At 45.8% G+C, this 25,327-nt stretch overlaps 1 protein-coding gene across 1 annotated transcript in view; it reads left to right on the top strand.

The window, feature by feature from the left end:
- ARHGEF3 (Rho guanine nucleotide exchange factor 3) overlaps positions 1–25,327 on the top strand; it is an 898,185-nt gene that overhangs the window by 284,754 nt on the left and 588,104 nt on the right. Inside the window, exon 2 of the mRNA XM_085624661.1 lies at positions 315–381. Within this exon, the coding sequence (XP_085480787.1) occupies positions 315–381 (67 nt within the window). The remainder of the gene's footprint in view (positions 1–314; positions 382–25,327) is intronic.

Below are 25,327 nucleotides of genomic sequence, written 5' to 3'. Positions count from 1 at the left end.
ACACTGCGCGCGATCAGTCCTTTCATGTCCCCTGAAGTTGTTTTTGGTGTTCTCCGCTCTTTTATAAGAGTGTCAAAAGCGGCGGTATCGGGTGTCCGAACCCTCCATTAGCGTTCTGTGCTTATGAACCTGTGTCTAGTAAACTATTGGCAGGGAGAAAAACAATTTACTTAATCCGCGCGCAAAGTAATAGGAAATGTAAAATGTCGGCTGTGCGACGCCATGTCTTGTGTGACGTATTTGAGCACTGGAGCTGAAAGCCTGAAGGAAGGAATACACGGGAAGTAAACACTTGTTTTTCTCTCATCTTGCAGGCCTGGATGTCAACAGAAGAACACCTTTTCCTTGTTTCCTTCCACCAAGGGCTGGACTTTCAGAGGGGTGAGTCTTCCACTCAGGCATCATTTAACATTCAATGCTTGTTCTGCTGGCTGGGTCGCTTCATGGCGGCGGCTAATGAAGGAAAAATGCCACAGCAACACATATTTGCATTTATTGATATTTCAACGGGTAATTTATGTTTATGGGAACCCTTACATCCAACGATTTGACTTGTCAATAACATAGTATCAATGGGTGGCCGCCTTCAGACCTCTAAGTCCCTCCTTCTGAATCCCACAGTGGACTGACCAGGAATCACCTTGGAATGTGTATCATCCCTTTATTCACCAAACAACTCTTTAAGTTGGATCGCCAGCAATGGCCAACTTTCCGCAATCATAAAAGCACATTTGATAAAGCATAAATGACCTCTTAATTCAAAGGCCCTTCGGGGGGAATATGCTTATTTTATTAATGCGAGCGCGACCTGTTGATCTGCCATCACTGGCTGCCACGTGCCAACTTAAGTCCCTGCCCTTTGCACGCATGTGCACTCCTAGCGTGGAGCCCGGAAACGCATCACTGCACTGGGAGAGAGCACCAGGGGTGTAGCTTCAGGGGGGAGTTTGGGGTGTGACACCACCCACATAAAGGAATTCTTGGCCTGAGAGTTGGGTTTGGGCGCCCTGAGTCAGGCCGCTTATGCCTTTGTTGTTTTTCTCTTTGTTCCAATTTGACTAAAAAGTTTTAACTTGTTACATTTTTTTTTTATCCTGAACTTGGACAGAGTTCCATCTAATGCATATCAGTATTAAACCATATCCTCGTAGGAATAGTGTATCCCAACCCAAGCCTTGGTCATCTCATCCCTTCACCCTACGGTATACTGTTTTTTAGTCAGGAAATTTGCGATTCAAACCCTCGAATCTGACTGACCCAGCTACGTCCCTGGAGAGCACGCAGCCCAGAGCTAGCGAGCACACATTACCCATGGGATAATTATCAGAAGAGTTACTGTTACCGCTTGGTTGCGGTATCTCCTTGGACAGAACTAGCTTATTCCAAGTTTTCCCCTGTCAAATTTGGTAATACCATCTGGTTCAGGCTCACAGAAAGGTAAACCAGTATTATTATGTCTTATAGACTGTTTTCTCTGAGCAAACTTCTCTAGACCGTACCTGGAGGCATGTGCTATACGAAAATTACCAAACAATGTACAGTGTGTGCTAAATTCGGAATCTGAAATTGACCCAACCACCTGATATCAGATTTACTGCAGGACTCAGAATAAGCCCATAGGAGTCTCCCCAACTCCACTGCCCCTTGCATCACTTGCTAAGAGCGTATCATGATCACTCTTGCGGCTATACCAAATATTGTTGTGTTGTGTGATATGTTATTTTGTGTTCTAATTTTATGGATTCTTTGATCACCACTTGCCTTATGCTACTGAAACCTAGAAAAATGCAACCAAGTACCTGCTTGCGTGCCTGTAAGGTGTTAGCGAGCCTGTGAAAGCCAGGTATCTTCTCTGCTCTGCAGTCGAGATTATTGAGGAAAGCTTACTATGCAGTTTAGTAGTCAAACTAGGGAGGGTTTCTTTTCTGCTTACAGGGGTCTTTAGAGCTGAGGCGCCGGATGATGTATTTCAAAGGAAGGCTTGATTATGCAAGCTGTACAAAAGTGAGAGATTTTGGATCTCAAAGGCAAGATCCAGGAAAGTAGGATGATCCACGGGTATTAAAGAGTGGTTTGAACTCATTACAATCTGTCCAAACTATCAGTATAATTCAGAAAGAGTTGGAGAGAGATGATTCTGGCCTGTAATGCCAAATAACACAAATATTGCTGTGTTTGAAAATTGTTGCAGTCGATGCTGCTGTGGTCTGACCAAGATGATAATGCCAGGTAGCAGAAGTCTTGTAGAAATAGCCACAATGCTGACAGAAAAGTCACAAATTCTAAAAAGCAGGAGCTGCGTACTACATAAATTTGTAAGTCTCACATAGCTATAGTTCGAAATAGACACCCAAGTTCTTTACCACTTCAGCCGGAGTGAAAAATAGCCAGTACCACGGGCCGTATATTTGATACCTAGCATCTGTGCCTGGCACCGCAAACCAGCACTTTAGTTCTGTTTCTGGATTGGATGTAACCACTCTGACGCACACTTTCGCCTTCTGTGTCAATGGTTTCTAGGCCAAGAAAATATGGATCAAAAAAATCCAACAGCAGAGATCAGTGAAGGCAGCAAATGTTCTTATCTATTACAGAGGACTGGTGGCCAAGTTATTCATTTAACTTTATTAAATTATATCTCATAATACGCACCTTTCTCCGTTGCAAACAATAAGAATAATACACATTTTGGTAACATATTTCCATCCAATATTTAGTCCACCAGTAGTGTCCACCTTTGAATGTTGATTGGTGACAATTACTACCTGACACAAATCTGGGTTCCCTTCACCCTGAAGAGGAGAGGGCACATGTTAGCACTCAATATGTAATTATGCTTGTCCCCCGGCCTCAGTTTAAGGAAGTGGGTAATTAAATAGTGGATATAGTGGATGAAATGGTGGATACAGTATGGAGAAGTAACTACTAAGGAATGGATTGGTTCCTTTATTGGTGGTACAAGAGGTTGGACTTGTTACACGAGCGAAGGAGATGAGCATAGAAAGGGAAACAGGAAGGGGTTTGGAAGAGGATGCCAGTGAGCAAATGTGCATGGAATGAGAACAAAGAGGGGTGTTAGGGAGTAGGAGAGGAGTGGCCAGGGTCTTCAGACCAGTTCTCTTGTGGATCAGTGTAGGGTTCTTCCAGTGTCCTTTTCTTCGAATAGTGAGGAGACCATCTCCATGCTCTGTAAACCAGAGAATGTGTTTTACTCCTTACAGTGAATGAGCTCAACTTTGCTTGGAAGAGTTATCTTGTGATGAGCACCTTCTGGCACTGTCTATGTTTACACTAATTCCAGTTTCCTTCTTAATTTTTTATTGGCTGGTATATGTCTGAAAAGGGAGGAATCATGATTCCTATCATTTTCATTGTGTCCTTACATCAGGCCACCTCTAGAATTTCTGAGTTAGCAGCTTTGGGGTTCCTTTTTTGTTTCCTCTGGGATCCCAAGAATTTCCAAGATCAATTTCTCTGGTAATCCTCTTGGGTCACCTTACTTCTCATCATATAAATATCCTCTGTGTTAGACCTTGCATCCTTGATGTGGTTTCCCCCTAACTTTATGCCTTCAGACCTATTTTTGCTGACTTAGTTTTTGCTGGTATTAGGACTCTGCACACTTTACCATTGTTAAATTGTGCTAAAGTGCTTGTGCTCTAGCTTATACCCAATTGGAATATTTAATTTACTTATAAGTCCCTAGTAAAGTGGTACTACATGTGCCAGGAACTGTAAATTAAATGCTACAAGTGGGCCTGAAGTACTGATTATGCCACCCACATGAGTAGCCCTATAAAATATGTCTCAGGCTAGCCATCGCAGCCAATGTGTCCAGTTTATAAATTGCCATTTTGAACTGGCAAAGTAAACCTTTTGCCAGGCCCAAAACTTTTTAATACATATAAGTCAGCCCTTTGGTAGGCCCTGGACAGCCCAGAGGGCAGGGTGCAATGTATTAAAAAAGTAGGACATATACTCTTAAGTTTTACATGTTGTGATGGTGAAAAACTCTTAAATTCGCTTTTCTCTACTGCATGGCCTACCTCTTCCATAGAATAACATTGGAATTACTGTATTACATTTTATAAGTGTAATTTTCAAATGGGAATATGTCATCAGTTCATGTTTGATGTCTCTGGAATCACACTTTAAAATCTTAGCTTATGGTAAAGTCGGATTTTAAACTGCAATTCCGGAAATGTCACTTTTAGAAAGTCGGCCTTTTCTTGCCTTATCCATTTGGTGTCTGCAGCTCTGGGTCACATGACTGGGTGTGGGTGACAGTTGGGCTTTGTGTATTCCTCTTAGACAGCCACACACAATGGGGAGCTTAAGTGTGACTGGATGGGTCATCACTTGTAGGACGAGAGGGAAGAGCTGGGCCCCAACTTTGAATAGGTTATGCCTTGTCTCCACATAAAGGACTATATTTCTCCTGTAGTTAGTCAGAAGTCATGGCCAGGAAGGCAGGGCATCTGTGCACATCAAAGGCATGTTGCTAGAAGCTTTTCCCCCACTTCAATGGCACAACTGTGTATAAATACTAGACCTCAGACATCAACTCTTCAGTACACTTCTAGACCTGTGGATATTCTGCCAGGAAGAAGGACTGATGGGCTGTGGAAAGGACTGCTACTCTGCTGCTCTGCTGGACTGCTGCTCTTAAGGCATTGCTACCCTGCTGTTCTGGAGTGCTGCCTAAGCCTCTTGCCTGGCGAGGAAGAACAGAACTGCAACTTCATCTTGAACCTAATGGCAAGTTTGCTAGCCTCCTGATCTGAGCCTCAGGGACATAAAAGGCTCCCCAACATCCTGAACCTGCCCCTGGATCGAGTTGCAGTAAGTTACTGCCCCCCAGTTGGGGCCAATCAGGTCCTGGATTCTTAGAGTGGCTCATCAAGCTTAAATCAAGCTTTTGGTCTCTTCGTGACTGCGAACTGGCTTGTTCGCACTGAGACTTCGCCACTTGCACTGCCCTTCTACACGAAGCGTCGCTAGCTTGACTGTTTATACTCAAGCATTGTCCGCTCACAGAGGACTGCCAATGATAAGCTCCTGCCCCCTATCTGCAACGCCCAGCCTGGTCTTCACGCCACGCCGACTGCTTCCAAATGTTGCTCTCCTTGCTCCTCGCAGCCTTCTCCAATGTGAACAGAACTCTCAGTGCTGTCTTGAGAAGGTAAAACTTTAGTGGGACTAATCTTGGGACTGTTTCCGATCTGTGCTCCATTGCGGTTGACCTGAATTTGCAACTTTGACCCAGTCCAGCCCAACCAGATATCCTGAGTTGGCGCTTTATGTTTTTTGGTATTATTTTTACTTAATTCTTTACAAATGCATATCTCCAGTTCACTGATTGGATTTTTGTCATTTTGGTATTGTTTTATATATGACATTTTACTCTTTTACTCTATTTTTCTCACTTGGTGTGGGATCATTTTTGGGTTGTGTTTAAGCTGTTTGACTGAAGTGTTGCACACATACTTTACACATAGCCTCTACGTTACGCCTGCCTGCTCTGTGCCCAGCTACCAGGGGTTGAGCACTGGTTAATTTGGCGTTTGCTGGTGCCTTACGCTGACAAGCATTGTGGTTGCTGTGGTTGCTACTTGGCCAGGGCTCACAACCAGTAACCCAATTTCTCACACTCTGTATTATCACATTGCCAGATCTATGCATGTTCTCCAATGTTTGTAGTCTCCACTCAGCTCTCTAATGATGTTTTATGAAAGCTACCATGCCTTCTCCATGTAACTCAAGCTGGTTCATATCTAATTTTTAGTTGTGAATTCTGTTTTAGCTTGCAGGTTTTGTACTCTATTTTCTATTTTGTAGTGAAATTATCAGTTTCTGCAAGTTGTAGAAATTTCTGTTCAACATGGCGATATTATATTCAACTCTTTGAAGCGCGTCCGTCATATGTGTGCTTCAGGGAGAGAAGCCATGTTTTGCAGGAGGTCATACCTTGCTGCTTTCTTCCTCTCACTGCTTTCCCCTCTCTTGATGACTTCTCCTAGAGGTGGACATTGTGCACTTGGTAAATGAAGATCTCTTTTTGATCCAGCATTCAGAATGTGTCTCCAGACAAAGGAACTTCAAGATGGCCCTCAGATTCACCTTCAATGTCTTTCTTCTTATTCTGTTACACCTACGTAACAACAGCCTACTGCAAAGATGATAGGCATGTGGCATCACTTCCATTTGCTTTTATTTTGTTTTTCAAAACTTGATAATTTCTTTCTAAAAGTCTCAAAAAGTTTAATCTTGTGCGTTTGCGGGTGGAGAGCGAGGGGAGGGTGTGGTTCTTCGACACCCCTGAGGTGGCTGCGGACTGGGTTGACGGTCTACGTGCTCGTGGAACTGGAGGACACCGTGGCGGCGAGGAAGAAGAGATGCAACAACAGGCTTGAAGTCAGAAAGCGGACTAAGGGACAGAGTGCAGGGGGTCAGGTGGGGGGTACGGACCCTGGACAGAGACATAACCAAAGGAAACAAGGCATTGCAGCAATGGACAACTGGGGACATTCAGGATGCAAGCCCGTTAGAGATTGGGGTCCTGATGGCGGTGAGTGGGCGGGCTCCCTCCTCGTTACTTCATTTAGTTCTTGTTGGGAAGAGGTAATGGGGCGACAGGCACTCTGCCAGTTTGTTATGGGGGGGCCCGATCAGCAGGGGTGCAGGGAGGGGGGGTGGGTGGGGGATTTGTGTTACGGTTGTGTTGGTTGTTGCAATGTGTTTTTCGACGACGTCAGAATGCTTGGCAGAGCGAGAGCGACTTCCGCAACGCAATGGTGATGAGCAATGAGCGGGGTTTGGGAGTCAAGGTCCTCAGCTGGAACGTCAACGGGTTGGGGGACAAATTAAAGCGGGGGATGGTGAACCAGTTCGTCAGGAGACACGCCCCGGATGTGGTCCTCTTACAGGAAACACACCTAGTGGGGAATAACTGCATGGCCCTGCGTAGGGGAGGGTACAAGATGGTGGCACACTCGGGATTCACTTCGGGATCCCGAGGGGTGGGCATACTACTCAAGAATTCTTTCCCCTTTACACTCAAGGCCTCCTGGATGGATGTCCATGGCAGATATGTCTCGGGCCAGTGGGAGGGGAAGACGGCTACGTTTATCTCTGTGTATGTCCCACCCGGCTTGCAAGCAGACACTTTCAAGGATCTGGGCCCCATCTTTTTAACATTCCCGCTGGGTATCCTGGTAATGGGGGGAGATTTTAATGCGGTGGTAGCTGGAGAGATGGATAGCCACCCACCGCAAAATTTGCAACCATCTCAGAGGTGGCTGGCAACCTTCCTGGACACAATGGGGTTGGTGGATGGGTGGCGGACTCTCAACCCGGATAGGGCACAGTACACTCATGTATCGAGTGTGCACCGCAGTTTGTCGCGCATTGATTATATCGTTGTCCCAGCACCGCAGGCTCATACCATTCGAGAGATTCGCCACCTGGGGCGAGGAATCTCAGACCACTCCCCCGTGTGGCTCCAATTGGAGTTGGGTCGCATCACAGTGGGCAAGATAGCTTCAATAAACCCGTGGTACCTGAGGGATCCGAATATCCGCAAGAAAACTATTAAGGCTGCTGACGATTACTTTCAAGAGAACGGGGGCTCGGTCGATTCAGCACAGACGCTGTGGGAGGCTTACAAAACAGTCATTAGGGGGGAGGTGGTTTCTTCGATAGCGGGGGAAAAGAGGGAGAGACACGCGGATTTGGTGCGAGCGGAGGAGGATGTGTTGCAGTCGGAGGAGGAGATAGCCCGGGGGTGACCACGAAGGGCCTCCACAGGCTGAAGCTGAGGCAGGAGGAGTTTAATAGGGTTGCCAGGGATAGTGCGTGGGCGCAGTGTAGGGAGGTTCAGAGCAGAGTGTACGAACTGGGTGATAAGGCCGGGAAATTGATAGCGTGGCTAGATAGGAGGGAGTGGGCCTCGCGTTTGGTACCCGAGATACAGGGAGACGGCTCGCTCCCTATCACTGATCCGCAGGCCATAGCAGACGCATTTGCCAACTATTACCGCTCGGTCTATAGTACCTCCGGGGTCTACTCGGAGGAAGAGAATAGCGCCATGATTGAGGACATACGTCTCCCTGCACTCTCGGAGGAAAACGGGGCATACCTGGAGTCCCCGCTAACGGATGACGAGGTGGCGCAAGCTATCAGAGGGGTGCGGTCCGGAAAAGCCACGGGTCCCAACGGGATTCCCGTAGAGCTATATAAGCTTTCGGCAAATAAGCTTGCCCCCCGCCTTCGGGCGATGCTGGAGGAGAGTAGGGAGCTCGGAATGCTACCGTATGATCAGCGAGTGGCCAATATAGTAGTCATCCATAAAGAGGGCAAGCCCAGAACGAATTGTGCATCGTACAGACCGATTTCGCTCCTCAATGCGGAGCCTAAGATCCTGGCGAAACTGCTGGCTACCCGGTTGATTAAAGTACTTACTACACTGGTACACCCGGATCAATCAGGTTTCATGCCACATCGCAACACAGCCCTCAACTTGCGCCGCCTTCATGGCGAGCTGGGTAGAGTCTCCTCTTTACGGGAACCGGCGGCCCTAGTTTCACTGGATGCCACCATGGCATTTGACATTGTTGAATGGCCCTATCTGTTTGCGGTGCTGGGTAAATTCGGGTTCGGTCCGAAATTCCTGGGCTGGATCCGTCTCCTGTACGCCGGCCCGATGGCCCAGGTAATTGTGAATAAACGAAAGTCCGGGGACTTCCCGCTGGTCACGGGCACACGTCAGTGATGCCCCCTGTCACCGCTTCTATTCGCGTTGGCATTGGAGCCGCTGGCAGCTTGGGTCAGGCAGGACCGATCTATCAGGGGGCTGCGGTGGACCAATGACTGGGAGGATAAGATCTCCCTATACGCAGACGATATCCTACTCTATTTCGCAGCCCCAAGGGCGTCTCTGATCTGCCTCTTGGACATACTAACCATTTTCGGTAGATACTCGGGTTTTACAGTTAATTGGTCCAAGTCGTCGATTTTTGTACTGGCGGGCGATCCGTCAGAGATACCGCAGAGTTGTCCAATCATGATTGCTTCGGAGGGCTTCCGATATCTCTGGATTTATGTGACCCTGGATCCCAAATTGCACTTTACTCATAATTTGTACCCGCCCCTGCAGCGCCTTAAGACTGATGTGGCGCGTTGGAGATCCCTCCCTCTCTCCATGCTGGGACGGGCGGTCCTTTTCAAGATGATGGCCCTCCCGCGTTTCCTGTATGCTCTCCAGAACACTCTGGATCCGGTTCCGATGTCCTACTTTAAGGAAATTGAAAGTCTCCAAAGGAGCCTCCTCTGGGATGGTAGACCCCGGATCGCATACACAAAGCTGACCCTGCATTGGTATGATGGGGGTATTGGTCTCCCCGACCTTAAAAAATACTACTGGGCATCCCAGCTGGCGGCGATCAACCACGGGATCTACTGCAGCCCGGAGGATCCCGGGTACGCCATAGATAGGTGGTTGCTTCCGGGGGGCGACTATACTAGGGCTCTCTATGCCAAGCCCTACAGGTTCCCACTGACTGGCCCCACTGCACACGCAGTCCAGGTGTGGCACATAGTCAATAAACATTTGGGTTGGGATGGTAAGCTATGGAGCTCGGAGAAGCTGGGGAGCCTCTGGAAATCCAAGGGCTTTGATAAGTCGGATCTCATCGGGATCACGCGGATCAAAGATGTGTGGGAGAGGAACACGATCTTGCCATTCGAATCCCTTAAAAAACAGTACAGCATGATGGACACTGAATATTATCGGAATCTCCAGATTCGTCACGCGTTGCTGGCGCAGGTCCCTAGGGATGATACACTGTCTGAGGCGACTTCCGCAACGCAATGGTGATGAGCAATGAGCGGGGTTTGGGAGTCAAGGTCCTCAGCTGGAACGTCAACGGGTTGGGGGACAAATTAAAGCGGGGGATGGTGAACCAGTTCGTCAGGAGACACGCCCCGGATGTAGTCCTCTTACAGGAAACACACCTAGTGGGGAATAACTGCATGGCTCTGCGTAGGGGAGGGTACAAGATGGTGGCACACTCGGGATTCACTTCGGGATCCCGAGGGGTGGGCATACTACTCAAGAGTTCTTTCCCCTTTACACTCAAGGCCTCCTGGACGGATGTCCGTGGCAGATATGTCGGGATCTCGGGCCAGTGGGAGGGGAAGACGGCTACGTTTATCTCCGAGTATGTCCCACCCGGCTTGCAAGCAGACACTTTCAAGGATCTGGGCCCCATCTTTTTAACATTCCCGCTGGGTATCCTGGTAATGGGGGGAGAGACACGCGGATTTGGTGCGAGCGGAGGAGGATGTGTTGCAGTCGGAGGAGGAGATAGCCCGGGGGGTGACCACGGAGGACCTCCACAGGCTGAAGCTGAGGCAGGAGGAGTTTAATAGGGTTGCCAGGGATAGTGCGTGGGCACAGTGTAGGGAGGTTCAGAGCAGAGTGTACGAACTGGGTGATAAGGCCGGGAATTTGATAGCGTGGCTAGATAGGAGGGAGTGGGCCTCGCGTTTGGTACCCGAGATACAGGGAGACGGCTCGCTCCCTATCACTGATACGCAAGTCATAGCAGACGCATTTGCCAACTATTACCGCTCGGTCTATAGTACCTCCGGGGTCTACTCGGAGGAAGAGAATAGCGCCATGATTGAGGACATACGTCTCCCTGCACTCTCGGAGGAAAACGGGGCATACCTGGAGTCCCCGCTAACGGATGACGAGGTGGCGCAAGCTATCAGAGGGGTGCGGTCCGGAAAAGCTACGGGTCCCAACGGGATTCCCGTAGAGCTATAGAAGCTTTCGGCAAATAAGCTTGCCCCCCGCCTTCGGGCGATGCTGGAGGAGAGTAGGGAGCTCGGAATGCTACCGTATGATCAGCGAGTGGCCAATATAGTAGTCATCTATAAAGAGGGCAAGCCCAGAACGAATTGTGCATCGTACAGACCGATTTCGCTCCTCAATGCGGAGTCTAAGATCCTGGCGAAACTGCTGGCTACCCGGTTGATTAAAGTACTTACTACACTGGTACACCCGGATCAATCAGGTTTCATGCCACATCGCAACACAGCCCTCAACTTGCGCCACCTTCATGGCGTGCTGGGTAGAGTCTCCTCTTTACGGGAACCGGCGGCCCTAGTTTCACTGGATGCCACCATGGCATTTGACATTGTTGAATGGCCCTATCTGTTTGCGGTGCTGGGTAAATTCGGGTTCGGTCCGAAATTCCTGGGCTGGATCCGTCTCCTGTACGCCTGTTGAAAGAGACCTCAGCTAGGCCTACCAGTGCAAGGGGTTCACCCTTCTCTGCACAGAGTCCTCAGACTATTGGGAAGAAGTTGGCACAGAAACTGGAATTGAAAATACAAAGTTTAATAAACCTTCATGAAGTGTAACCACATTCACCCAGCACCCTGTGGTGCTGAATGAAGGTAGCACACAGAGTAGAAGAACCATGGATCTTTTATACCCACACAGGGGCTCAGAAAGAGGGCGGTACAAGCATACATGAGAAGAGTTACATACATAGATGGTCATACAGAAATGCACAGTCGACAGTAAAGGAGGAGCTAGCAGTTGCTGACTCTGGTAGAAACAACCTGATAGTTACAGACTAAAAACAGATGTATGGACAGTTAGATATTCCTGCGCATGTGCAGGGTAGCAGAGTCTAAGTATAGCCAGTCCTTTAAACAGAGCACAAGGGTAAACAAAATGGCTGCCAGAAATACAAAATGGATTCCATAAAATGTACAGGATAGCCTCTAAATACCAGATGGATTCCGCTAACGCTAATTTAATCGCAGCCAATTTACGACAGACGACCCTTTTAGCGTTAGCTGAAGACATCTCCCATAATCCAGTAGGAAAATGAAAAATATGCATATTAATTTAAATTTTTTTTTTTCTTTTCATTTTTCATAAATATCCTAATTCATTGCTAGGTGGGCATTTCTAATTCTAAATATTGTTAAGCGGGTATGTTTAAGGTATAAGCAGAAGTACAAAGGGAACAGAGAATTGGGTCATACAGATAGCAGGAGAGAGTAATCAGAAACAGAATTATTAGCTTTCTAGTCCTAAGCAAATCCTAGAACCATCCAGTAAAAACATTTTCAAGGCTCCTATGCATTTCAGTTACCATCAATTTAAAAAAATGTCCAATAGTACATATGTAATAAAAACATTTTCGCTAGACTTTTCCAGTGTTTCCTTTATGAGGGCTAGAGTATATATCATTATACCCAATACAAACATTGAAGCAGTCAGACATATTATTACAAAAATGATCCTGGATCCAGAGGACCAGGAGGACTACACAGGACCATGAGAATTAGGACGAAGAGCTGCAAAGGGCTGCTCCTCCTCAAAAATGGGACGACCAATGGGGTACATTTTCAACAAAAAAGAAAAAGAAGTCCTTGGGAAATTAAAGCCGCTGTACAACCAACCAGAGGGAAGTCTTCTCCCTGTGTCCGTTTGAGCCTCACAGGCAGGCTCTTGTTGTTCCCACGGTGGAGCTGCACAACTCGCAACTCAGGAATCATGGCCTAGTTGCAAGGGAAAAGTTTCTTCTTTCAGGCTAGGGCAATCACCCACCAGGGCAAATGCGCTCAGCGATCCTGTCCAGTGTCTCAGGCAGTGCACCAGTTTTCTTCATTTCAATCTAACAGGCACCAGAGACACAGCACCTGTACCCTGAACTCAAGTCCTTCCCTAACAGCCACTTTAGGACCAGGATTCAGAGGCCTGATGCTAGGATCTCTGAAGCAACCCTTGTTTCAAAGGGGGTTACCTCAAGCAAAAACTTTCTTGCCTTCCTGGTCGGTCTGTGACTCTCGGCTGGGCATCAAAAGCTTGATCCACGATTTCTCCTTTCTGATTTGTGACCCCGTCTTTCGTCCAAGATGGTGGCAGGGGTACACTCATCCCAGTGCTTTCGGCCTTCTACCTTCACTGAGGTCCTGGTTGCCAGCAATGCCTGTGCTGGTTACCTTCACTTTGACTTCAAGCTGGACTGGTGCTGACTCCTCAAGCTGGATCTGATGTCCGCGCCCCTCTGGCAATGGTTGTAAAGCAGCAAATATCTATTGGTGGACAGAACAAAAAGGTCTTTAGACAAGGCACAGAAATAATCTATCAACAGAGAGGATAATCTCAGAATACTTCCTAGTCTAGGGACGCCCCATATATTAACAAGGCACCCTGGAACCACTTTCATCTATGTGAGAGTAAATAAAACAACAGCCTGGACCTATTGGCAAGTATAAAAGGAACTCTTTGGTGAACTGACAAGAATAATACGTCACCCAATCCCAAGCAGTCAAAGAAGTCTGTGTTCATTTACCAAATTCTGAGGCAAAGAGAAAAACAATACAGACATACTCCAAATCCTTACATCTGTATATTCCTATCTTAATCATCTAAAAACCCTCAAGAAAAAGGAAATGTTATACACTTTTACTCATAGACTTTGCATTACTTGTACAGGACTGCAGACACTTCTAAAATGATTTCTCCTAATAAAAGCACCTACATTGTATACTTAGGACCATGCTCTCATGTTATAGGAGCAACAGGAAAATCTAACACTGCTAATTTAACAAGGATTCCTATTACATAAAGAACTAAAAACTTCAACATAATGGGTACATGTTCTCCAGCGGAACATCTTGTGACTAACAGACTCCTATAAAACAATATTTTTCTCAAAAATGTTTGCTAAGGATCACATGGGCATCTTCCCTGCATTCTACTTTTTCACAATCCAAACTATGCAACATCAGTTCTAGTAAGGACTGTCAGTTTTTTTACACAGACTAGATAATAAAAACTAGCAATGCCCTTGCAAAACTGTATGTAGCATGAGAATAACAAACAATAGTGGTGTTGTCACCTGAGAATTTTAGAACTGAATTCAAACCAAATCCCATTGCTTCCTGAATTCAGCCCTAAAAGCATTAGTGCTATATATATATGGCTGAGACATTGTCTTTGAAAGAGAGGTCACATATACCATTATACTATGTTCATTGAGTGCACAAAAACTTGCTTTTGCCAAAAAAAAGGTAAGCAAAAACCTCTTTCTTTCCCTGCCCTGCCATTTCGTCTTTCAAATGTCGCAATGTCAAAACACATATTGCGCTGAGCCCTACCAGGCTTCTAAATGTAGGAGTTCGGCCTTTAACCTATGCAGCTGTTCCATCTTGTATGCAAGATTGTCATGCGGTGCTCCCAAGTCAAAGTGACCCTAGAGACCGAAGGCAACCCACTCCAATCGTGTCTACCAGCAATTCAGAGGTAAGCTTAATAACTTCTGCCAGTTTTTGTATATAGTTATATGTGTAAGCAGTGTGCCGAGTGCTTGTCTTAGCAGTATAGATGTCAGCTATTAAGTCTATGCTTACATATGTGCATTTACTAGAGCCTAAGGCAGTTTATAAGGTGTTCTGACTGAAAAAAACCTCATTTAAATAGTGAATTTTACTCAATTTCGACTTTGATGTGTAGGACACTTAAAAATTAATATCCTACAATGTTTTTGCATAATAGTCATCCCCAGAATGTCCTCTACATATCCCAGAGATGTGGCATCAGAAATGTATAATGTATACCCTTATAGGAAGTCTTAGCCAAGTAAACATTCCTGCTCCGTTTGTGGCCTAAAAAAAAAAACAACAGCAACAACTGTTTTGCTCATCAGCAGTAAAGGCGCTCTCAGGGTTGCAACATGATCATGGTGGCAGTCTTATTTAAAACAGACATTTCAAGTGTTAAGATGTGGGCGTAATACAGCAAAATCCAATGTATTCAGATGATGTGTTTACCCATTAATATCTAATACAATGTATCTAAAGAAAAGTCTTTATAATTATCTATTTTATTATAGAACATGCAATTTCGTTTTTTAAGCCCTGTTATCCCCATATAAAGAATATGAAAAAGGAAACCTGATTTCCTTTAAGGAATCAAAGGCATACTTATACACTTCCAAGGAAACAGAACAGGATTTAGCTAGTGCGATATTTAGAAAAATTCAGGTCACCTTTTTGCAGGGGCTACAAATCATAATGGTTCCTTAATATCCAATCTGGAAACATATGACTGACGGCTGCCTGTCTATAAGAGAAGGGCAGTCATGGCTTAACCACAGGTGACACATATTTTAGTCTTGCATAACTTTTTTTTTTATTCATCTCCAATACCAATTAGACATACACTGATAACGTGTTGTCTGCCATTTTGACAACATGATAATGATAATATCATATCTGTGGAATTTAGTAATTTTGAACAAGTTCCAGCCAACTGCTGCGCAAAGATAGACGTCGTCACGACCATCTCCTTACCGCACAGGAGAACTTGTACTAGTATTAAAATAGAATTGTCAATACGACACAAAAACAAAACATATATAAAATAAAAATACATATGCCAAGCCATCAGTATACCAAGCACAGAAAGCATAGACAAATTACAATAACATATATAAATGAGCAGTAATGCGCAATTACTGAACCTACAGCTCAGAGTCGAATATTCTGGCCTGCTTAATTTGTCAGGCTTAAAATCAATAACTGATTTCCTTGCTTTACTCACCCCCATCTGACAGTAGGTCATCTTTATGATGACCAGCTGTCAGCTGAACTGACTGTGTCGCTTCTGACACACAGGTCATCTTAATTTTAACTTTCTAAAAGTAAAATTACTTATCTGATATTCCATGTTAGCTTTGGGCCACAATTTCCACTGAGAAAATTAATTCTTAATTGGAAAATCGTTTTTATATAGGCATATATCCCTTAAAATTTCAAGCAAGAGCATCATTTTACTTTTTGTCTAGGATTAATGCAACAGTTTTAAAAAGAAATAAAAACAGTTTTCCCTGGAAATTCTAACTGGTCTTGCACAAAATAGGAACAAGGAAGGCTCCTTGAGTTTCGATTCTCAGCTGCCCTGTCTTATCAGAGAAGCTAAAAATAGCCCCTCGGTGCAGAACCAGCCACAACGAGCATTCCTGGCCCCCACCTCTTTCCAAGGCTCTCCTGCTGCAAGCATTACACATTTTCATGTCAGAGAAGCTTTCTAAGCAGTGATTTCACCTCCTGGTTCACTCGCTCCTATTTCTAGCCCCCACCTTACATGCTGCAAGGTCAAAATCTGCCTCGCACAGCCCTGAAGCTGTCAAAGACAAAAAGCCTTCCTAATTCTATCTAAACTGCAATAATTTGCCCTATGGAAAAATTAATTTTGATATACAATTTCTTTTCAGGGGGTCATAATTTTATTTTCAATTCTCAGATTAGCAGGTTCAGCTTGAATCACAACCTACAATCATCTGGACCCAGCACATTGGCTCATTGAACCACCAAGAACACAAGCTGCATAGGAACAATTTTCAAATTCGAAATACCCACAATTTTTCTCAAGCTAAACTTTTAACCGGTCCCTAATTACTCTTCATTAATACTTTTGTACATTAAGGGTGTCATCAAATCATAGAGGTTGCTCTTTCTCTAGCTACACCCCTTTCAATTTCCTTTTGCGACTCATTGATGGTGAGGAGACCAAATTAAACTTACTCCTTCACAATTTCACTTCTCAGAATTCTTTCACATATTCACAGTCATTCAATCACACGCTTTTTCCAGTGCTAGCAACATCCAAAACACAATTTACCAGACCACAACATTTAAACACACATTTAACCCACAGATCAACACTTAAGACAGAAATAAAAGACAGCCCACAGACTGTACTTAAACCAAATCATTTGTAAATACTAGTTGCAAGGTCATATTCACTAGATTTGGCTGGCAGAACACCAGGAAAAACGCTCTGCATCTCACCACTTATGAATGTTACTAAGTGCACAGACCAGGATCCTTTCTATGTACATATTTAGTTCCTCGGGGTACTAGTCACCAAAGAAGAAATACTTTTATATACCTAAACCTAGTTAAGTATCCCCTCTAGGGGAGCCGGCTAATTATATACAACAGAAATGGTACATCCAAGAAAGCAACACATTCATTCATTCACGCACCTTTTCTCCCACATTCATACACAATCAAACATCTATTTGCCTAGTCTTTTGCTGAAACATACATTGTTCCACATACTCAATCTTTCGTAAATCAAATGACCCATACATAGGCCAACGCAACTCCGGATCCTTACGAGTGTATTTATTCCATAATGCGGTGTACATTATAGAAGAAAAAAACATACTTAATATACATATCCCTATTAGGCGTCCCCTCCGGGGGCCTGGTTGTGCTTCATCTAGTTTCAAATTCAAATTGGTACCACTACCAGAGCTACACCTCCAATGAAGTGTGCTAAAAACAGGCATGCCAAAAATAGTGCAGAATATGCAGTATTATAATCAAAGTAGCACTTAAGGTACCTTTAGTACGATGTGCCGTTCAAATCAATTCAGATAGAGAACATTCTCCTCATTACCTGCCTATATATGTTGCAACCCATATATCAATATATCATAACAAACCAAGTTGGCCAACACAAATCTCCAAATCAAAAAGCCACAGTAAGCGTTACTAAACTACCTTACCAATCCCAGGCATCAAAACCAACAGCAAGCGCCACAGACACTTACCAATCACTTGGTGTCCAGGTTCCAACTGCCAAGTTCTAAAATCGACCAAATGGTCACTGCACGGTGAATCAACAGAAGAGATCTCAGTCGAGGACCGGCACCAACTGGATGGTCAGATCAAAAGGAAAGGAAAAACGCCGTGGTTGCCAAGACTCGGGTCTCATCGGGCAGCGATCGCGTCCAGAGCGAGATTCCAATCCTTTGTCGCGACCAATCCTTTGGGCATCCGAGTCACCGATGAGTCCCACGTTGAGGCGCCAATTTGTTGAAAGAGACCTCAGCTAGGCCTACCAGTGCAAGGGGTTCGCCCTTCTCTGCACAGAGTCCTCAGACTATTGGGAAGAAGTTGGCACAGAAACTGGAATAGAAAATACAAAGTTTAATAAACCTTCATGAAGTGGAACCACATTCACCCAGCACCCTGTGGTGCTGAATGAAGGTAGCACACAGAGTAGAAGAACCATGGGTCTTTTATACCCACACAGGGGCTCAGAAAGAGGGTGGTACAAGCATACATGAGAAGAGTTAAATACATAGATGGTCATACAGAAATGCACAGTCGACAGTAAAGGAGGAGCTAGCAGTTGCTGACTCTGGTAGAAACAACCTGATAGTTACAGACTAAAAACAGATGTATGGACAGTTAGATATTCCTGCGCATGTGCAGGGTAGCAGAGTCTAAGTATAGCCAGTCCTTTAAACAGAGCACAAGGGTAAACAAAATGGCTGCCAGAAATACAAAATGGATTCCATAAAATGTACAGGATAGCCTCTAAATACCAGATGGAGTCCGCTAACGCTAATTTAATCGCAGCCAATTTACGACACGCCGGCCCGATGGCCCGGGTAATTGTGAATAATCGAAAGTCCGGGGACTTCCCGCTGAGCAGGGGCACACGTCAGGGATGCCCCCTGTCACCGCTTCTATTCGCGTTGGCATTGGAGCCGCTGGCAGCTTGGGTCAGGCAGGACCGATCTATCAGGGGGCTGCGGTGGACCAATGACTGGGAGGATAAGATCTCCCTATACGCAGACGATATCCTACTCTATTTCGCAGCCCCAAGGGCGTCTCTGATCTGCCTCTTGGACATACTAACCGTTTTCGGTAGATACTCGGGTTTTACAGTTAATTGGTCCAAGTCGTCGATTTTTGTACTGGCGGGCGATCCGCCAGAGATACCGCAGAGTTGTCCAATCACGATTGCTTCGGAGGGCTTCCGATATCTCGGGATTTATGTGACCCTGGATCCCAAATTGCGCTTTACTCATAATTTGTACTCGCCCCTGCAGCGCCTTAAGACTGATGTGGCGCGTTGGAGATCCCTCCCTCTCTCCATGCTGGGACGGGCGGTCCTTTTCAAGATGATGGCCCTCCCGCGTTTCCTGTATGCTCTCCAGAACACTCTGGATCCGGTTCCGATGTCCTACTTTAAGGAAATTGAAAGTCTCCAAAGGAGCCTCCTCTGGCATGGTAGACCCCAGATCGCATACACAAAGCTGACCCTGCATTGGTTTGATGGGGGTATTGGTCTCCCCGACCTTAAAAAATACTACTGGGCATCCCAGCTGGCGGCGATCAACCACGGGATCTACTGCAGCCCGGAGGATCCCCGGTATGCCATGGATAGGTGGTTGCTTCCGGGGGGCGACTATACTAGGGCTCTCTATGCCAAGCCCTACAGGTTCCCATTGACTGGCCCCACTGCACACGCAGTCCAGGTGTGGCACATAGTCAATAAACATTTGGGTTGGGATGGTAAGCTTACACTGGCCACGCCGCTATGGAGCTCAGAGAAGCTGGGGAGCCTCTGGAAATCCAAGGGCTTTGATAAGTGGGATCTCATCGGGATCACGCGGATCAAAGATGTGTGGGAGAGGGACACGATCTTGCCATTCGAATCCCTTAAAAAACAGTACAGCATGATGGACACTGAATACTATCGGAATCTCCAGATTCGTCATGCGTTGCTGGCGCAGGTCCCTAGGGATGATACACTGCCTGAGGCTTCCCCGCTTGAGACCAGGGTGTTGGATGGGCACATCCCAGAGAAGACTATCTCCCTTAATTATAGGAAGTTAATCAACAATATGGAGGACCCCCTGCAGTTCCTTAAGAGCAAGTGGAATAGTGAAGGCCTGGAATTGGACGATGAAGACTGGCAGGAAGCGGTCTCCTCCCCGCGGGTGGTGGCAGCCCAAGCCCGGCTTAGATTAGTGCAGCTAAAAATATTACATAGGACTTATGTAACGGGCCCCGGGTTGGTACGCATGGGACAGGCGGAGAGTGGAGAGTGTAGAAGGGGGTGTGGGGACACTGGGACCTTCATGCACATATTGTGGAGCTGTCAGCGGATAGAGGCGTATTGGAGGGACATACATTATACCATGCGGACAGTATTAGGGGTGGAGATGCAGCCAGAGGCGCGACGGTGCTTGCTGAATGTTTGGGAGCCGACTGACCTCAATGCATGCACTAAGCAGTGGGCTACACTGGCGTTCATGATTGCTAAGAGAAACATTGCGCAATTGTGGGGTGCAGTCCAGCCGCCCCTCATGGAAAGGTGGAAGGAGGATTTAGATTGGTGCATGTTTAGGGAAAAGTAGGTGTTTATTGCCAGGGGATGTCCCGGGAAGTGGAAAAGGGTGTGGGGAGCCTGGAACCATTACAGAGGGGATGTGTGTTCCCCACCCAGCCAGCAGGCGGAGGACGAGGCTTGTGTGACCCCCTAGCCGCAAAGAAACATTGCTTGTACGATATACTGTAATGAGAATTTGTTGCCGGAAACCAAGAATGAAGTCGCCTGCTAAGATGTATTTGATGTATCTCAGTCGAATTGGTTTAATAAAAAGAATTTACAAAAAAAAAAAAGTTTAATCTTGATGTCATATGAAGTCCCACAAGGGCTGCGGAATTCAGTCCTACCGTAATCAAATTAAACTTAAGAATTCCCTTCATGAATCTGAGAGATATTTCAAATTAATATGTTCAGATATTGCTTAAGGTTAGTTTCTAGGAAACTTCGTTATGTAAAATGAGAGCTCAAGATTTAATGGGTGAGTAAACGTATGGAGAAACTCCATCATGGGTCAGCATGCCACTCCCTTAGGTAACAGGAAGGACCTCTAGGGCATTGGAGATGCGATACGTATGTGAGATATTTATGCAGGGGATGTAAATTCCTGAATCCAGATCAGAGCATTTCCAAATCTCAAGGAGAAGAACAGCTATCACATTCACAGTTCCACTGCTGTCTACAATTTGGACACGCTGTCAAGTTTCTATTGTGTAGACCCTCTGAAAGCCCCAGCTAAACCTCTATGCATGTGGAAAGTTGAATAAAGTACATGCATAGAAATGTACGGAAAATAGGGAGAAACACCAGGTTGAATTCAGTCTTGGGATGGATTGTCAATCGCTGTGGACATCATTGGGCAATTTCATATGAGCGGAACGACACTTCACTGCACTGGCAGTAGGGCAAACAGGAGACCACAGGTAAGTATGAAGTAAAACCCTTATCAAACTATGTAAACATGAGCAAAGTAAGCTTACTGGTTTCGGAATTGGATATTGCTATGGCACACACCTGGCAGACCAGGATCCAGATAGGAGCCACAGGACGCCATGGGAACCAGCCAAGAGCTTAAGGCAGTGAGAGGGAGAGGGTATCGAGAACAACCAAATTGCACAGGGATAAGGAACTAGAGGGGATTCAATGCAAGGGAACTGAGAAAAGAAAACCAGCAAACATGAGGGACGAATAAACAAGTGCAAACTGGTACGAAGGGGAGACCTACAACAACTATTGACACATTGCCAGATTCAGACTCTGAGTTAAAGTACCATTATATGCTATCACTGCCTCAAGTGTCCCCATACGTTACTGCACACCAAAAAGTGACCACCCAATGGTATCAGTCAGTTAGTGGTCTATTGCTTGTCCACTATTTAGTTCTCACTGTCCCATTCTCCACAATCTCCAGCCCCCACTAAGCCCGTGCAGTGCTTAATTTGAACTGGTGGTTGGAGGTGGCTTCCGCTGGTACTCATTTTGGGGACTGGGACTTATTATTCGTCATCAGAATTTCACACAACCTGAAAAGAAAAGTCTTCAAATGGCTCCCAAGCAACATGAGAAAAACTGTCACTCACGTTCTGGTCACCAGCAAGTTGGATTATGGGTGCATCCTCTACACTGGTATCATCAAGCAACTCACCAGAAAATAACAAACCATCCAAAATGTGTCAGCAAGACTTATATGCAACCTCCCAAGCAGAGCTCACATCACACTGCACCTCAGGGAGCTACACTAGCTCCATTACAGAAATATGCTGAGTCCAAACTCCTCACTTGTACGTTCAAGGCACTACACAGCTTAGGTCTCATCTACCTGAACAATCGCATCTCCCTCCACCAATCACCTAGATACCTCCGATCTTCAAGGATCCTACTCACACATCCCACACATACTTAGAACCAGATCTAGAGGATGGCCCTTCTCTTCCATTGCTCTTAAAGTGTGAAATGACCTCCCACTTAACATCAGAGCATCCTCCTCTCTTCTTGAGTTCCACAAGAATCTGAAGACTGACTAGTCAAATAACCACCCTGCCCTAGGCAAGTTCAGCCAAACACCTGGTTGGTGCTAGGATATCCTCACAGGTGATAGTGCACTATGCAAATACACATACCATAACAGCAGAGATGAAAGGGAAGCAGCAAGAAGGAGATGAAGTGGCAGGGGCAGTATGATGGGGGATGGAATAGGCATGAGGTGGAATCAAGACTGTATAGCCTTGGCATTAAGCAGTCCTAACATTGGTCAGTGCCAGCCAGGGGCTTCTAAGTAAAACTTTGGGCCCCTGCACTTATTCCTTTACACATAAATTGCTGAGTTTAGGCCTGATTCACTGACCACACTCAGCGTGAATCCTGACACAAGCAATTACTGCATATCTAGCCAGCACAGATGAGCAACTTGCCTTTTGCCCTCTGGAAGCTAATCGTACCATGTCACAATTGTTGGTCGGAAGGAAGATCTCCAGTACATACAGAACCCTTACTATAAATACTCCTGATACGTTTTTTAGGCTGAGGCATGAATGGGAGACAGCCCTAGAAGATGAAGTCCGGATGTATGCCATTATGGCAGCAAAGGATGTACCCATCTCTGCCAGGTATCACCTTGTACAATGTAGGTATCTACACAGGATTTATTTTACCCCCTCGTGCCTATGGCTCACGAGCAAAGTGCCCTCCTGCACCTGCCTTGCATGCCATATCGAATTGGGTGACTTCCTTCACAGACACCGGTCATAAAGAATCATTTTCCCCTTTGGGACGACACTGCAGGGATCATTCATGTGGTCTTGGGCTGTCCCCCAGACCTCACCCTTAAGATAGCGCTGCTAAACATCTTATAGGACGAAGGCCTTCCTAGAGCTGAGAAAGGCCAGCTAAGTCTCGAATTGGGTCTGACCAAATAGGACAAAGCACAGAATTTGCAGTAAACTATTGCGCTTACCTTTGCAAGATGGAAGACAGGACTTGGCATTTGACGTCTTCTTGAATTCCTGATATGCGAAGCATGGGGTTGCCCCCCAAAAACATAAGAAAAGATGGCACCAATTGCTGCACTCTACAGAGGAATGGATGCCTCCTCAGTGTTTGAGGGGTGCTCTGATGCACTGTGGGACTGCCGCCAGGTACTGCTGGTGTCACACCGCTGGTCACAGTTGGATGGAAATGGACATCAGTATTCGGCAATCTTTCCTTTTTCTGAGGGTCGATAAGCAGTCACCTTGCTTTTGTTTCTAGTGTATGGCTAGTAGTGTTCACATACGTTTTAAGTACACCCATCCCATTATAGTCTTACTATACACTTCGCTTTGTACAATATTGTTATACTTGTGCGACTTCATAACCACTGAATGCTTCATTGTTCAACTATGACTCTTAATGGATCCTCTCATGTACCTCTTGTAATCGTTATCCAATTCCAATTCCAATTCCAAAAATTCTTTATTTCGGCCATATAGACCATAAAAGATGCAATGCAAACATTACAAACATTAAAACATTATTTTAAAACACATTTAAATAGAGTCGGCTCTCCCAGCGAGGAGTGATTTAAAATTGCATTTAGAAAGTTCTTTAGAAAGTTCAAGGGGCTTCAGACGATTTTTTCTTTCTGATCAACCATATGGCCATAAGGAATTTGGAAACAGCGAACACAATGTGGCCCAGGGTGCTAGTTTTCAAAATCCTGTATGCCTGTGCATACTCTCTGAACCCCAGGTTCTTACAGAGCGGTGCTATCCAGTATTTTCTGGGCCTTTGGTATGCAGGGCACACAAACAAGATGTGGGGGTCATCTTCCACATGGTTGTTACAGCAGGGACATGTTTTATCGCCCCCATTTGTCCACTTAGAGGTGTATGAATTAATAGGTAGTGTGCTAAGCCTCCATTGAACATACAGTTTCCTCGCCAGGATGGGAAAGATAAAATCCATAAAAGGTTCAAAAGCATAAGAATTTTTGGATTCTAAAAATCGCAAAGTTAGGGTGCCGCTATTTTGAGCGTCCATCAAGTGAGCAAGGGACCTGGCTTTGTAGATTAGTGCCAGGGCTTTGCGCGAGATTGTTTGGCAGCCTCGCGCGGGGTCCTCCCACAGGACACGGAGATTGATGGCAGACAGTTCATTTTCCACAAAGGTGAGCCAGGGAATTTTGCCGCTGCAGTTTAAACTCATGACATGGGTGAGATCCTCCCTATAATGATGAAGTTCGTCCGTAGACCAGAGCCTGTGCCAGAATTTCACTGGCTTTGACACAAGCTCCTCTGCAATAGGGGGGAGACCCATGTCCATTCTCAGAGGCTGAAGTGGCGTGGCACTTGGAAGGGCTAGAAGGCGCCTTAGAAAACTATTTTCCACTGTTGATAAGCCCTTCACCGCTTTATATCCCCATAGCTCACTGCCATACATGGCCGCAGCCTTGGCCTGGGTCTTATAAGTTTCAAGGGCCGGGCTTATGGGCTTGAAGGAAGAAGTATTAGCCACTTTCAGGATTGCACCCGACTGTTGGGATAATTTGGCCTTAGATCGTACTATCTGTCGGTCCCATGCTAAATTTTCCTGCAGTGTTACCCCCAGATATATGAAGGTGGACACCCTCTCAAGGCTGGCGGTCCCCAGGGTGGGATTGGGCCTAGTTTTGGTTGGTGGGTTGAAAATCATGAACTTGGTCTTTTCTGTGTTCACCTCCAACCCATGCTGATGACAGAAAAGACCAAATCCATCCAGGATCCTCTGGATCCCCATGGGGGATTTTGAAAGGAGGAGGGTATCGTCGGCAAACATGATTGCCGGTACCTTCCTACCTGCCAAACAGGGGGCGTCGTTGTCCTTGACGTTTTCCAGGTGTGAGATGACGTTATTAATGAATAAGCAAAACAGTAATCGTTATCACATAACATGTAAAGCGCTTTGATACCTTCGGGCCAAGCTAGCGCTATATAAAACTCAAAATAAAAATAATAATATTGCTAAAGATAAGGGAAATACACGCTCTTTGTTTAGGGGCTGAATTTGCAATAAACGTAACACTTCTCTGTCTTTGCGCAAATCTTAAGCATACTTTACACCAAAGCAATATTTTTCTGTCTGAGTTCA

Source organism: Triturus cristatus, chromosome 9 (genome assembly GCF_964204655.1).
Source record: "Triturus cristatus chromosome 9, aTriCri1.1, whole genome shotgun sequence".
Taxonomy (NCBI): domain Eukaryota; kingdom Metazoa; phylum Chordata; class Amphibia; order Caudata; family Salamandridae; genus Triturus; species Triturus cristatus.
Note: the sequence above shows the minus strand (reverse complement) of the source record. Positions and strands in the feature narration are given on the sequence as shown.